The sequence below is a fragment of the Syngnathoides biaculeatus genome, chromosome 22 (assembly GCF_019802595.1).
Source record: "Syngnathoides biaculeatus isolate LvHL_M chromosome 22, ASM1980259v1, whole genome shotgun sequence".
Lineage (NCBI taxonomy): Eukaryota > Metazoa > Chordata > Actinopteri > Syngnathiformes > Syngnathidae > Syngnathoides > Syngnathoides biaculeatus.
The window spans coordinates 11,475,087-11,487,167 of NC_084661.1; the positions used below are offsets into that span (position 1 = coordinate 11,475,087).

The window sequence follows — 12,081 nt, forward strand, 5'->3', positions numbered from 1 at the left end:
GTCTATTGCTGATGACGTCAGCGGGATCCGCCAGCAGGTGGCAGCATCCGCCTGTCCTGGTTCGACCGGAAGTGCCTCGCAGGGATTCTCCGGCTTCATCTCTGCCCCAACTGGGGCAGTTTCCCCCTTTAATCTCGACTCCAGAGTTTTGCTTTTTTACCCTGGGTGTTGTCTTCCCTTTCCCCGCAACTTTGGCGTTTCTTCCCATTCAAATCTTGCCGTGTAAGTGGCAGGTGTATGCCAATACCTGCTTCGAAATCCAACTTTTTTTAAAAAAATTGTTGTTTGAGCGTTGTCACGTTCAAGTCTTGACAGTTTTTTTTTTTTTTAAAGGACTTGTTGATTTTCGACTGGCGTTAGCCGCCTAAGCTAACTGAGCTAAACAAGGAGCGCACCGCCAATGCAGGCCATTAAGTGTGTGGTCGTGGGTGACGGGTGAGTTCAACTTTACTTCATATCTTTAAAACAACTTCTAAGGCAGCTTTAGTTGGAGTTAGATCATTTCAGTGCGTTAGTTTTTTTACTTTTTATTTTTTTAATTTACGTTGACCCAGTTAGCGGCTAACGGGCTTCCAATATGAGCAACAGCTGTTGTTCCAGATAGCTCAGCAGGCACACTTATCCTCCTCACGGTCCAATTTAGATACAGCATCTTATGCAGTAGACATGCAAAGAAGATTTTCCTACATGAACTGTATCAACAGAACGATCACAGAATGTGCGGTTTTTCCTTTCGTTATGCGTTGATCTTTTGTCATGATAAAGCGAGAACATTTTGATTGCAACGTTTGCACGCAACTCGACTAGGGCTAGGTGGTATGGCTTTAACGTAAAACACAGAAGAAAATAACTAAAATCAAGTTTTAATCTTTTTTTTTTTTTTGGCCCTTTGTGTGTTGTAGAATTTACTTCAATATTCAATAATTTTGTTTGTTTTTTTCCTCCCAAGCATTAAATACACGTCTACAATACAGTAATTGGCATTTATTCATATTTCCGAATAAATAATGGTACTTTTATATTATTTGTAAACTGGTTCTTCAAAAAAAATGTCCCTTTTGTCAACAACTGTATATGGTTCTTAAACATCGGGCTGCAGTCCTGAGTTTCTGCTTTCAAATCTTGGTTTTGCTCCTCCTTTGAGGCATTAGCACATTCTCTCCTTACTCTGGTCTGTTTGTGAATGTGAGGATGAATGAATATTTGTTTATGTGCCTTGCGATAGAGTGGTGATCATTTCATGCAGTACTGTATCCCACTTGGCCCAAAGTCAGATAGGATAAGCTCCAGCTCACCAGCAACATAAATGAGGATAAGGAGCAGAAGTACAGAAAATGGATGGATAGTAAAAATGCTAAATGCTGAAATGTCTACATATTTGATGCTGTCGGTTAAAACTAAGTATTTTGAGCTTTTGTATAGTATCGATCCCTTGGTGTGTTGAAAAGTGGGGTAAACCCTGGAAGGGGGACCAGTCTCTTACAGGGCAGATATAGATATGTCACCAGTATATTGTCGATCATTAATTAGGAAAATGGTTGTTATCCATCCATTTTCTAAGTCCCTTATCCTCACAAGGGTCCCAGGGAATGCTGAAGGCTATCCCAGCTGTCAATGGGCAGGAGGCGGGGCACACCCTGAACTTGTTTCCAGCCTATCGCAGGGCACATCAAGACAAACAGCCGCCCTCGCAATCACACCTAGGGGCAATTTAGAGTGTCCAATTGATGTTAAAAATGGTTATGTCATTTATTTTCCAAGATTTTTAAAGATTTTTTTTTCCAAGATACAGTCATCCATATGCATCATGGTTGAGCTGGAGCCTGTCCCAGTTGACATGGGGGGGGGGGGAATACACCCTGGGCTGGTCGCCAGCCCCACGTAGACAAACAACAATTAAAGTGGTTTCATTCTTGTAATATTGTAGAATTTCAAGGAGTATGATTACAGTATTTGCATAGTATATTTTTTGAAAAAAAAAATGCATCCACGTGATCATTTACACTTGAAAGCAAAGCTAATGTTCTTTTGACTGATGTTTCTCTTCGCAGGGCTGTGGGTAAAACATGCCTACTCATCAGCTACACCACCAATGCTTTCCCCGGGGAGTACATTCCCACTGTGTAAGCCATACTCGATAAGGTGGAGGGACACAATGACCCCCCCAACCCCCACCCCACCCCACACACTCTCCAAATGATTGTTAAAAATATCTGCCCTCAGCTTCGACAACTATTCGGCCAACGTGATGGTGGACGGCAAACCGGTGAACCTCGGCCTCTGGGATACGGCAGGGCAGGAGGACTACGACCGACTCAGGCCGCTGTCCTACCCGCAGACCGTACGTAGACGAGCGGCGCTCAGCATGCCTTCCGCTAACCGCTCGTTTTGAGTCATTGGCAGGCCCAAGCTAGAGTGTGCACACTCAGCAAATTGGAGCCTTGTATCCATAGTACATAAACGGCAGTCTGGAAGGGAGTGAAAGGAGCTCTTGTTTTCCACCTTTTGTCCTCACTACAATTCGGCCTCTGTGTCTCAGAAAGTAGGAGACAATCTGAAGTGATTTACAGTGGCGTGACAAAGTATTCCCCTTACCTACTTATTTTTTTTATTGCATATTTATCACACTGAAATGTTTCAGATTGAATTTTGATATATCACAAAGGAGCTCAAGAGTGTTACCTCACTTTATGAGTCGCGCAATGTAGGAGCTGTTTTTAGCCATTACTCAGACGATTTTCTTGAGTGGCAAGCAAAATTCATAAGCAGCAGTGCGGATTTTTTATTTTATTTTTTGTATTAAACACATTTACAGAACTATTGGTGTTTTCAGAAAGGAGAGACGGATGCACTTTGCACAATTGAATTAAATCTAGTGATGTAAGCGGTGTCTGAAATGGTCTAATCTTCAGTTTTGATTCCAATATCGGAGGGGTCTTCTTTTTATGCATCTTTAAAATATATGATTATGTAGGTTGTTTTTTTTTTTTGTCTGTCTCCCCCCCCCCCCCCTCTAGGATGTCTTCCTGATTTGCTTCTCACTAGTTAGTCCCGCCTCTTTTGAAAACGTCCGCGCTAAGGTGAGATTGAAGCGACCTGCTAATAACAACGCTGATAATTTTTCTCCATATTGCATCTTCGGTCGTCGTTGAGGCCACTCAGCATCTTTCCTCTCCTCCGTCTTTGCCCACCAGTGGTACCCCGAGGTGAGACACCATTGCCCCAACACCCCCATCATCCTGGTGGGCACCAAGCTTGACCTGAGGGATGACAAGGACACCATCGAGAAGCTCAAGGAGAAGAAACTCGCGCCCATCATCTACCCTCAGGGCTTGGCCATGGCCAAAGAAATAAGTCAGTGAACACAAAACACGACATAAAAAGTCAAACAATTTAAAGTACATATTTTTTAAGGGAGGTTTTCTGTTAAAACTGCTAGCAAGCTTTGAATTTCGCCGTACATCACTTATCACTCTCGATCGCCAGTCTCCTAACAAAGACAGGCCTATGACTCACTAACTCACAACGTGGTTTTCAAACATGGCCGTTCATATTGCCATGCAATTATGAAAATGCATTGTTGTGATAGGTACAGTAATTCCTGGCCTACAGAGCTCACCTGGTTATAAGCCTCACCCAGTAGATGTGTAAAGGAAATTACATTTGGTACATACATACGCCGCAGCCGTGTAAAAGCTGCTAGTGTGAGATATTTACACAGAAATGCTAATGCTAGAGCCGCGCGAATGCTAACATTAACGCTAGCGCCGCACGAACAGGGCCCATACCGGTAAAAATCACTGAGACACAGCAGTAACACGCTAACAGGGGCTGGATCGGTAAAAGTCACTTCCTCGGCACATATATTCCACCGGTCTCACTCTTGCCTTTTCCGCTCGAGTGCCCCCTTGCGGCCGTTAGGAAAAAAAAATGCACAAATTAGCCGCATCATCGCATAAGCCGCAGAGTTGAAAGCATGTGGAAAAAAGTCGCGGTTTATAGGTTGGAAATTACGGTAGTCACAGAGAAGGATTACCCAGCTTCAACAAAATAGCGCTAGCAATACTATGCTAGCATTGTGAACAAGCCGACGTTAGCCACTGATGCTACGTTGCTAGCATGACGTATTGGTGATCAGTGTTGCTAGTTACCTTAAGAACGTTCTTATTCTCTGTATTGCAAATTACTCGGCGTCTTGGCAACTGTGTAAGCTTCTTTTATATTATTTGTTACTTTGAAAAATGGTCATATTAATGTTAACACGTTCCTGGCATCGCTATTTGGAAATCAATTGAAAAACTGATTTTAAATTTATCTTTCAAGCAGAAATGCACCATTTTTTTGTTGTCGTTGTTCCTAGACCATACATCTTATTTATTTTGTCCACCAGGTGCCGTAAAATATTTGGAGTGTTCAGCTCTGACACAGCGCGGCCTTAAAACGGTGTTCGACGAAGCCATCCGGGCTGTTCTGTGCCCACCGCCTGTGAAGAAGCGGAGGAGGAAGTGCATAATTTTGTAGGAGCAGGAGCGTCGGGGAACAGCTGCAGTCCAAACTCGGCCACCAAGAAGGAAGAGTTTCTTTCCCTTTTTTCCTGATTTTTTTTTTTTAATAGTTTTTTAAAAAATATATATCAATGCTCTTGTTAGATCAGACCAGGTCCTTATATAAAAAAATATATATATATTAAATACATAACGCTATTTTTTTTTTTTTGATCTGGAGCAACACGGCTGCTTAAGTAAGTCCAGTCCTTTTTTTTGTTCAATGTTGACTAAAAATTAATTGTTGAACTAAGAACTTGTTATAGCTTACAAAGACATTTTTACTTATTATAGAAATTCCTGAGGCCTTCAGAACAGGACGACCCCTCGAGGGAATCATATCTGTTTTTAAAAAAATAGGCCCGACGGCCCCTGAACCCGCTTCCATTTTGTGGTTAAAAACATTATAGTTTCAGGAGTGAATTGTTCTTTTATTATTTTTTTTTCCTCAATTGTTATTGAAGGACCTATTGTTTACCCTCTGACTGAAGAGGCCCTTTTCCTGTTTTTTTTTATGTGCATATTCCATACAATTATGAAGAACCAGTTGAATGCTTTGCGGCAAGTGTAGTCGAAATTGTTTTTGAACAATGTCCGTTAGGTAAATATGGAAGTTATGAGAATTCAGTATTTCACTGCTAATTGATTGTTGAAGGTGCAGAGACTTTATTAGTTGCTTATCCAATAATTTTTTTTTTTTAATCCTCCCTGTTGCAGTATGTCATAAGGAGCCCGTGTTTGTTGTACAATTTGATCGTCACCTTTAATCCTTTTTTTTTTTTTTTTTGCCCCCACAAAAAGGGGCCCGTTGTTTCAGTGGAGTGTTGAAAGTGCTCAGTTTTGCCAATATGGTATAATTTCACATTTTATAAGTAAATAAAGTTGTCAAAAATACTATGTGTTTTGTTGTGGCAGGCAGAATTCTTGTTTTAAATCGTTTGAATAATTTGGTGTGGCACAGTGAGTGGTTAATGTTCTAAAAACACCCAACAATTGACACCCCCCCCCCCCCACGCCTTAAAACAGTGCCACATGCAATTTTATTATGTTTGCTTACAATTATGTTCATTCATGTATTCATTTAAGATTCATGCAGCTGTCCCACCCACCCCCAGCCATCTTGATTTGACTCAGAGCAAAGTGATACAAGGAACAAGGAAGGATCTGTGGTAAGCATATATGTCCATCCATTTCCTTTGCCGCTTATCCTCACGACGGTCGCGGGTAGTGCCGAAGCCTATCCCTGCTGTCAACGGGCAGCAGGCGGGGTACACCCTGAACGGGTTGCCAGCCAATCGCAGGGTACATGGAGACAGACAACAGTCACACTCACAATCACACCTCGGGGCAATTTGCCCGGAGAAAACCCACGCAGACATCCAAACTCCACACGGGCGGAACCCAGGACCTCAGAACTGTGAGGCGGGTTCTGTCCAAGCACTCCGGTTTTCTCCCACATCCCCAAAAAAACATGCAACATTAATTCGACACTCTAAATTGCCCATAGGTGTGATCGTGTCTGCGTCTGTCTCCATGTGCCCTGCAATTGTCTGGCAACCCGTAAAGGGTGTACCCTGCCTCCTGCCCGTTGACAGCCGGGATAGGCACTGCCCGCGACCCATCATGAGGATAAGCGGCGAAGAAAATGGAGATATATATATATATATATATGTGTGTGTGTGTAAATTGCTTCATGGTTGGTTGTTGGTTGCCTCCCACTGGTCAAACACCAGCTTGGCACTCACTGCATCTTCAACCCCCATTCCTGTGAAGAAGAGCAGTGTTGCGACATCATATTTGTTGTATTATTTGCAAAGGTACATCATACAAATATGGATGCGTGCTCACCAAGGGATTTAAACACCGTCGTCTTCTCTCTAAGCGCAGCTTTCCGTCCAGCGATGACTTCTCCCAGCTCTGCAAATATTTCCACCTGGAAAAACGAGGACAATGCTCCACACTTGACTGATCTGAGATATGAAAGGTGGTCGACGTCCCAAATGAAACTTGTATCTCGAGGTCGTCTTCAGATAAAACGACGACCTTGGAGAGGATGACGTCGCCGGACTCGGCCGTGGCGCCCTCCCTGCTGTCGACGTAAACCGCCGCCTCCTTCATCAGGACGTCGTCCAGCTCTCGCCAGTCCGGCCCGCAAGCTCCCACCGCTGCCCGGCGACAAGGTTTTTCGTCACGGTTGTCAAATAGAAAAATTTAATCTGTTTCCCCTATAGTGCCAGCACACCACCATGGTGATTTATTGATATTGTGAAATAATAACGCATCTATTGTTGGACTTCGCTCACCTGCCACGTGGGCTCCCGGTTTGACCCACTTCCCGAAGAGCACGGGTTCCAAACTTGAGGTAACCGTCACTATGACGTCAGCTCCCGTCACTGCCGCCTCCGCGGACTCGCAGCGGGTCATGGGACCCTTGACAGATCCCTGAAACCGGTCCATCCCTTGTCTTGTGCGGCCCCACACGCGCACCTGTCAGAAAGATTCAACGATAAATGCAACATTTGTTGTTATTATCGTATTATTAAGATGTATTTTAGGTGCTTTTGTGTTCCCCGCCAACTACGTTATCTTTCCAAATTCCGGATTGACCATTCCTTTCGGACTTCCCCGTACATGAACTCAGCAGATGATATTTTATGGCGCAGGTGTCAAACTCAAGGCCCGAGGGCCAGATATGGTCCGCCGCATGATTTTATGTGGCCCACAAAACCAAAATCTAGTGTCAATTTCCATGTTTCTTGTAAAAATCTGTACTCAAATTTCCAAATGTCATCTATCATAAATGATAAAGTTGAGATATTACAAGCATTTTTGCAAAACACATTGCCCTTGATTTCCGATCCCAAAACTACTTCATAAATTGATGATGTAAACATGATGAGACGAGTCAAAATTTCTATTGTCTCACGGTCATCACGGTCCTCTGAGGGAAAGCAGAACTACAATGTGCCCCGCAACAAAAATGACTTTGACACCGCTACTTTATGGGATGAGTTTCACGAGCACATGTTAATATTTGACCCGCTAGTTAAATACACATAACTTTATGGACAACGGCTCATTTCCTGGCACGTAACTGACTGACACCAAACATGACATTTGTAGCTTTATGGGCGTATCAATTTCCTGAATACATATATTTGTGCTTGAATGAGACCCACTCACTTCATCCACTTTGTAGGTCATCCATTTTGAGTCAATTGATGTGAATCGAGTTCCCCGACCTCTGGTGTACAGTACCGTAATTCCCGGCCTACGGAGCGCACGTGTTTATAAGCCTCACCCAGCACATTTGTAAAGGAAATACCATTTGGTACATACATGCGCTGTAGCTGTGTAAAAACCGCAAGTACAAAGAAATACGGTACACAGAGTTTAACGCTAGCACCGCCATGCTAAGGCTAGCGCCACACTAACACTAGCACCGCGGTAACGGGGCCGGTTAAAAAAAGATACGGGTAAAAATCACAGTTTAACGCTAATGCTAGTGCCGTGCTAATGCTAACATGAACGCTAGCGCCGCGCTATAACAGGGCCCATGCCGGTAAAAATCACTGAGACACGGAAGTAACACGCTAGCGCTAACAGGGCCAGACCGGTAAAAGTCACTTCCTCGGCACATATATTCCACCGGTCTCATTCTTACCTTTTCCACCCGAGTGCCCCCTTGCGGCCGCTAGAAAAAAATGCACAAATTATCCGCATCACCGCATAAACCGCAGGGTTGAAAGCGTATGAAAAAGGTCGCGGCTCATAGGCCGGAAATGACGGTATATAGTATACGCAGTATGATGTGTGATTAAGGATCTTGACTACCTCTTTAAAGGAAAACATTTGAGTGAAGATGTCGTAATGGCTCAGGGCCTGTCGTCCTGTTCCCAGGATGGCCAGCACCTCTGCTCGGGGAGGCATCAGCAGCTGGAGAAAAGAACCGATTCGAACATGCTGTTAGCGGGCGCTAACGGCGGAAACGCGACAGGCGCGGCGCAAAAACCTTTGCAGAGATGGCCGAGACGGCGGCCGTCCTCACGCACGTGATGGCGTTTCCCTCCATCACCTGCAGATCGGGGACGCCGTTAGACCAGCTTGCGTGGAGAAGTCGCGCGCGCCCGACGGCTACTCACGGCCTTCATCCTTCCACTCTCGGGGTCCAGCAGCACCACCGTGGCTTGGACCGAGGGCAACGCCGAAGCTTTCTCCCGATTGTAGAGGGCCACAAATTTTGTGCAAAAGACGCCTTTGTTTTCCATGTACGTCGGCATCGTATACATGAACCTGTTTGAAGGGGAGCTTATGATGATTTTTTGGGGGGCGGGGTTTGGTTCAAGCACATTCATCCAGGAGCTGCTGTCGGCCACGGGTCGCACCCAAACACTCACGCGCGGACGAGCTAATTAAATGCACCGCCCTAATTTTTTTTTTGTTTTTTTTTTTTTGGGGTGACGTTATTATTTTTTTCACCGCTTAGCTATTTCATAACTTACTGACATACACATTTGTCACCAGTCATGGCGGTTTTTTTAAATCTTGTGACGTTAAATTGTCGAATATTTCAAATATATTTTGGAATAACGTCATTAACGGATAAAATCACGTATCTTACTGGTAAATAAGTTGCTTTCGGCTTGTCCCATTAGGGGTCGGCCCAGCGTGACATCTCAGATGAACGCTCATATTGGTGGAAACTAAAAAAACACGCCTAATTATCCGGTTGGAACAGCTGGTAAAGCATTGGCCTCGCAGTTCTGAGGACCCGGGTTCGATCCCGGCCCCGCCTGTGTGGAGTTTGCACGTGCTCCCCGTGCCCGCGTGGGTTTTCTCCGCGCACTCCGGTTTCCTCTCACATCCCCAAAACACGCAACATTAATTGGACACTCTAAATTGCCCCTAGGTGTGATTGCGAGAGTGGCTGTTTGTCTCGATGTGCCCTGCGATTGGCTGGTGACCAGTTCAGGGTGTACCCCGCCTCCTGCCTGTTGACAGCTGGGATAGGCTCCAGCACTCCCTGCGAACCTCGTGAGGATAAGCGGCTAAGAAAATGGATGGATGGATGGTATAATTATCCATTTCAACGATTTTTTTTTTCCACATGTGCCTTGTTTTGGCCTCCCAGGCCACCGTAACCGCGAATGATACCTCTAATCATGGCTCCCCTCCCACTTTAAGGGACAAAAACAAAACAAAACTGCAAAGCTTTTTCCTAGCACGTCATGAATACTTGTTAAGCAGTAACATATCAAGATATTGTATAACCAATTTATTGTTACCCGTTATGTTTTTGCAGAGGGAGAGTCGACCTCACTGGTTGGATCACCTCCGAGTTGTCCCTGCGTGAAAATGTGGCCAAAGCTTCCTCCAGACGAAGGATGAGCTCTCCGCGAGGTAACAAACGAGCAACTTGATGGTCCGAGATGATAATCGGAGGTTCCGCCATGCTCGCAGTGCAGGAAGTCTTGGATTCAGGTGCGTGGGAATGGCTCGCGTTCTCTTTGCGGTCCCGGTCAAACTCCAAGAGTCAAATCCGAGCTGCGTTCAAGAACGCAACCGTTTTATGAACACTGGATTTGAACGGAAACCTCGTGGATTGCAAATTACGGCTCATGCACGCTGTCAATGATGACATGCTTTAAAAAGTTCTGGTGGCCAACAAAACCTGGATACTTGTGGGGGGGGGGGTAGTTATAACATAGTAATAACAAAATTCTTTCTACGAAGCTGTTCTCTTGAATAAAGTATATAATTTGTAATTATTTTGAAAATCAAGATATAAATTCTCACACCAGCAAGGTATATGTAATAATATATACCTAGTAATAAAATATACCTAGCTTTAAAAATGTTAAAAACAAACCTTGCATTTTTAGTGTTGACTACTCACATTTTGTGGGAAAATATTTTGAACCACATAAACTTTGTTTAAAAGAGCAAATAGCCTTTTGGTGATTTATGCAACACACCAATCCAAGTACCAAATACTCATTTTTTAAATTTGACTCAAATATATTTTGCAGAATTAATGTACTTAATTTTTGACAGTGACATGCAGTGTGAGAAAAAAAATGTTGAAAATATTTTATTATGAATCAGGCGATTGCATGACAAAAAATAAACGGGCGTAAGTGGTTCAACAATAAAAGAAAAACTATCCTCTCACCCCACAGTTTTCACAACATGGTTACGTCTAAGTTGAGACTTGCAACTTTTCTTTTTGGAAGAAGTGCAAAAAAAAAAAAAAAAAAAAATTATATGAGTAGTCTCTCAATTGCCATTTGAACCGTCTGGATCTGGGGTTTGAGCTGAGAACCCTCCTTGATGGTGACGGAGGTGGCGATGACGGGACGCGAGACCCCGCAGGCGCGGCCCAGGGCCTGTTTGGAACGCACGAACACGTACGGGACGTTCTTGTCCTCGCACAGCAACGGCAGATGGAGGATGATCTCCAGCGGCTCGGAATCAGCTGCCATGACGATGAATTCAGCAATTCCTCTGTTCAGGGTCTTTGTGGCTGGGGGGGACAGAAATGTTGCCAAACAGTGTTTCTGAACCTTTAAGCAGGGCGACATTAAGGCTTCTTTATACGCTTTAATATCTGCTGAGTATGTCATTCAAAAATCATAGAACCACTTTAAACATGCATGTACCATGAGCTGCAAAGTCGCAGTCAAGGACAGAATTCTGAATTTTATTTTTTTCTAATTCAACTTAATAAAATAAATTGCATTTGAGGCAAGCCCCTCACCTTCATTGGCCCCCTTCCTCAGCTGCTTGTAGTTGGAGGCTTGCTGCACCAAGTCCAGGATGGTTTTGGTGAGCGTGGCGTCGGCCAGCGGGTAGGCCTTCGGGTTCACTGGGGCTTCATTCTGCACACAGCACGCGCGGATTATGTTGCCCCCGAGAGACAGAATGATCCCGCGCAATGAAAGTGCAAGAGTGACAATTTTATACTTGAGCTACTCTCGAACGTAGGTGGCTAGTTAATAGTAGTTAGCACCGACATGCTAACAATTAGCATGTTAGCCCCCCCGTTCTGTAAATCACTCACCATTGTGGAAAAATACTTGTGTTGATATTTCGTCCCTCTCGGCGAAATGCTTCACTGAGGAGTACGTCCTTTCTGCTAGGCGAGAGGAGAACAACAAAACGTGAAATTCACAGGTTTGGCTTTACGCTGCTACGGACGTTTAAACTAGTCGCTAGTTCAAGCGTTAGCTTCACGTGTAGATTTCCGCGCACGCGCAAATTCAATTCAGAGAGAACGGAAATTTGTCTTCGTCGCTTAGCGATGGTTCCTAAATGTAATGCTCCACTTTCGCCCCCTATTGATCGGAATCGGGACTGCTACGTTTTTACAGACTGGCAGGCAAAGTTCGAATCAAATTTGTTGCCGCATTTTGTTATCCTTAGTTTTGTTCTTTTTTCTTGTTGTTGTGTAGAATAGATAAATAAATACATAAACAGACACCAGATGATACTTTTTTAGTTCACGCCTAGTATATTATTTTATTTTTGCTATTTCCTT

General features: G+C 44.2%; 3 protein-coding genes across 4 annotated transcripts; 1 reads left to right on the forward strand and 2 right to left on the reverse strand.

Moving 5' to 3' along the window:
* LOC133495747 (ras-related C3 botulinum toxin substrate 1) lies at positions 1–5,438 on the forward strand. Its single transcript, XM_061810697.1, has 7 exons — positions 1–222; positions 334–435; positions 2,052–2,123; positions 2,224–2,341; positions 3,018–3,080; positions 3,195–3,354; positions 4,391–5,438. The coding sequence occupies exons 2-7, from the start codon at positions 401–403 to the stop codon at positions 4,519–4,521; spliced, it is 579 nt and encodes a 192-aa protein (XP_061666681.1). The 5' UTR covers positions 1–222; positions 334–400; the 3' UTR covers positions 4,522–5,438.
* A 137-nt stretch (positions 5,439–5,575) lies between these two features.
* On the reverse strand, positions 5,576–10,489 carry crym (crystallin, mu). Of its 2 annotated transcripts, XM_061810706.1 has the most exons (8): positions 9,830–10,489; positions 8,687–8,837; positions 8,557–8,619; positions 8,379–8,480; positions 6,848–7,031; positions 6,588–6,709; positions 6,393–6,477; positions 5,576–6,309 (listed from the first exon to the last, which is right to left on the reverse strand). In XM_061810706.1, the coding sequence occupies exons 1-8, from the start codon at positions 9,994–9,996 to the stop codon at positions 6,236–6,238; spliced, it is 948 nt and encodes a 315-aa protein (XP_061666690.1). In that variant the 5' UTR covers positions 9,997–10,489; the 3' UTR covers positions 5,576–6,235. The 2 variants fall into 2 exon arrangements, with proteins under 2 accessions (XP_061666690.1, XP_061666689.1); XM_061810705.1 differs by having other exon boundaries at positions 6,182–6,309; positions 6,393–6,709.
* Positions 10,490–10,620: 131 nt separating this feature from the next.
* snu13b (SNU13 homolog, small nuclear ribonucleoprotein b (U4/U6.U5)) lies at positions 10,621–11,859 on the reverse strand. The gene is made up of 3 exons (XM_061810707.1): positions 11,605–11,859; positions 11,302–11,422; positions 10,621–11,067 (listed from the first exon to the last, which is right to left on the reverse strand). Exons 1-3 carry the CDS (start codon positions 11,605–11,607, stop codon positions 10,805–10,807), a joined length of 387 nt encoding a protein of 128 aa, XP_061666691.1. The 5' UTR covers positions 11,608–11,859; the 3' UTR covers positions 10,621–10,804.
* Positions 11,860–12,081: the final 222 nt, after the last annotated feature.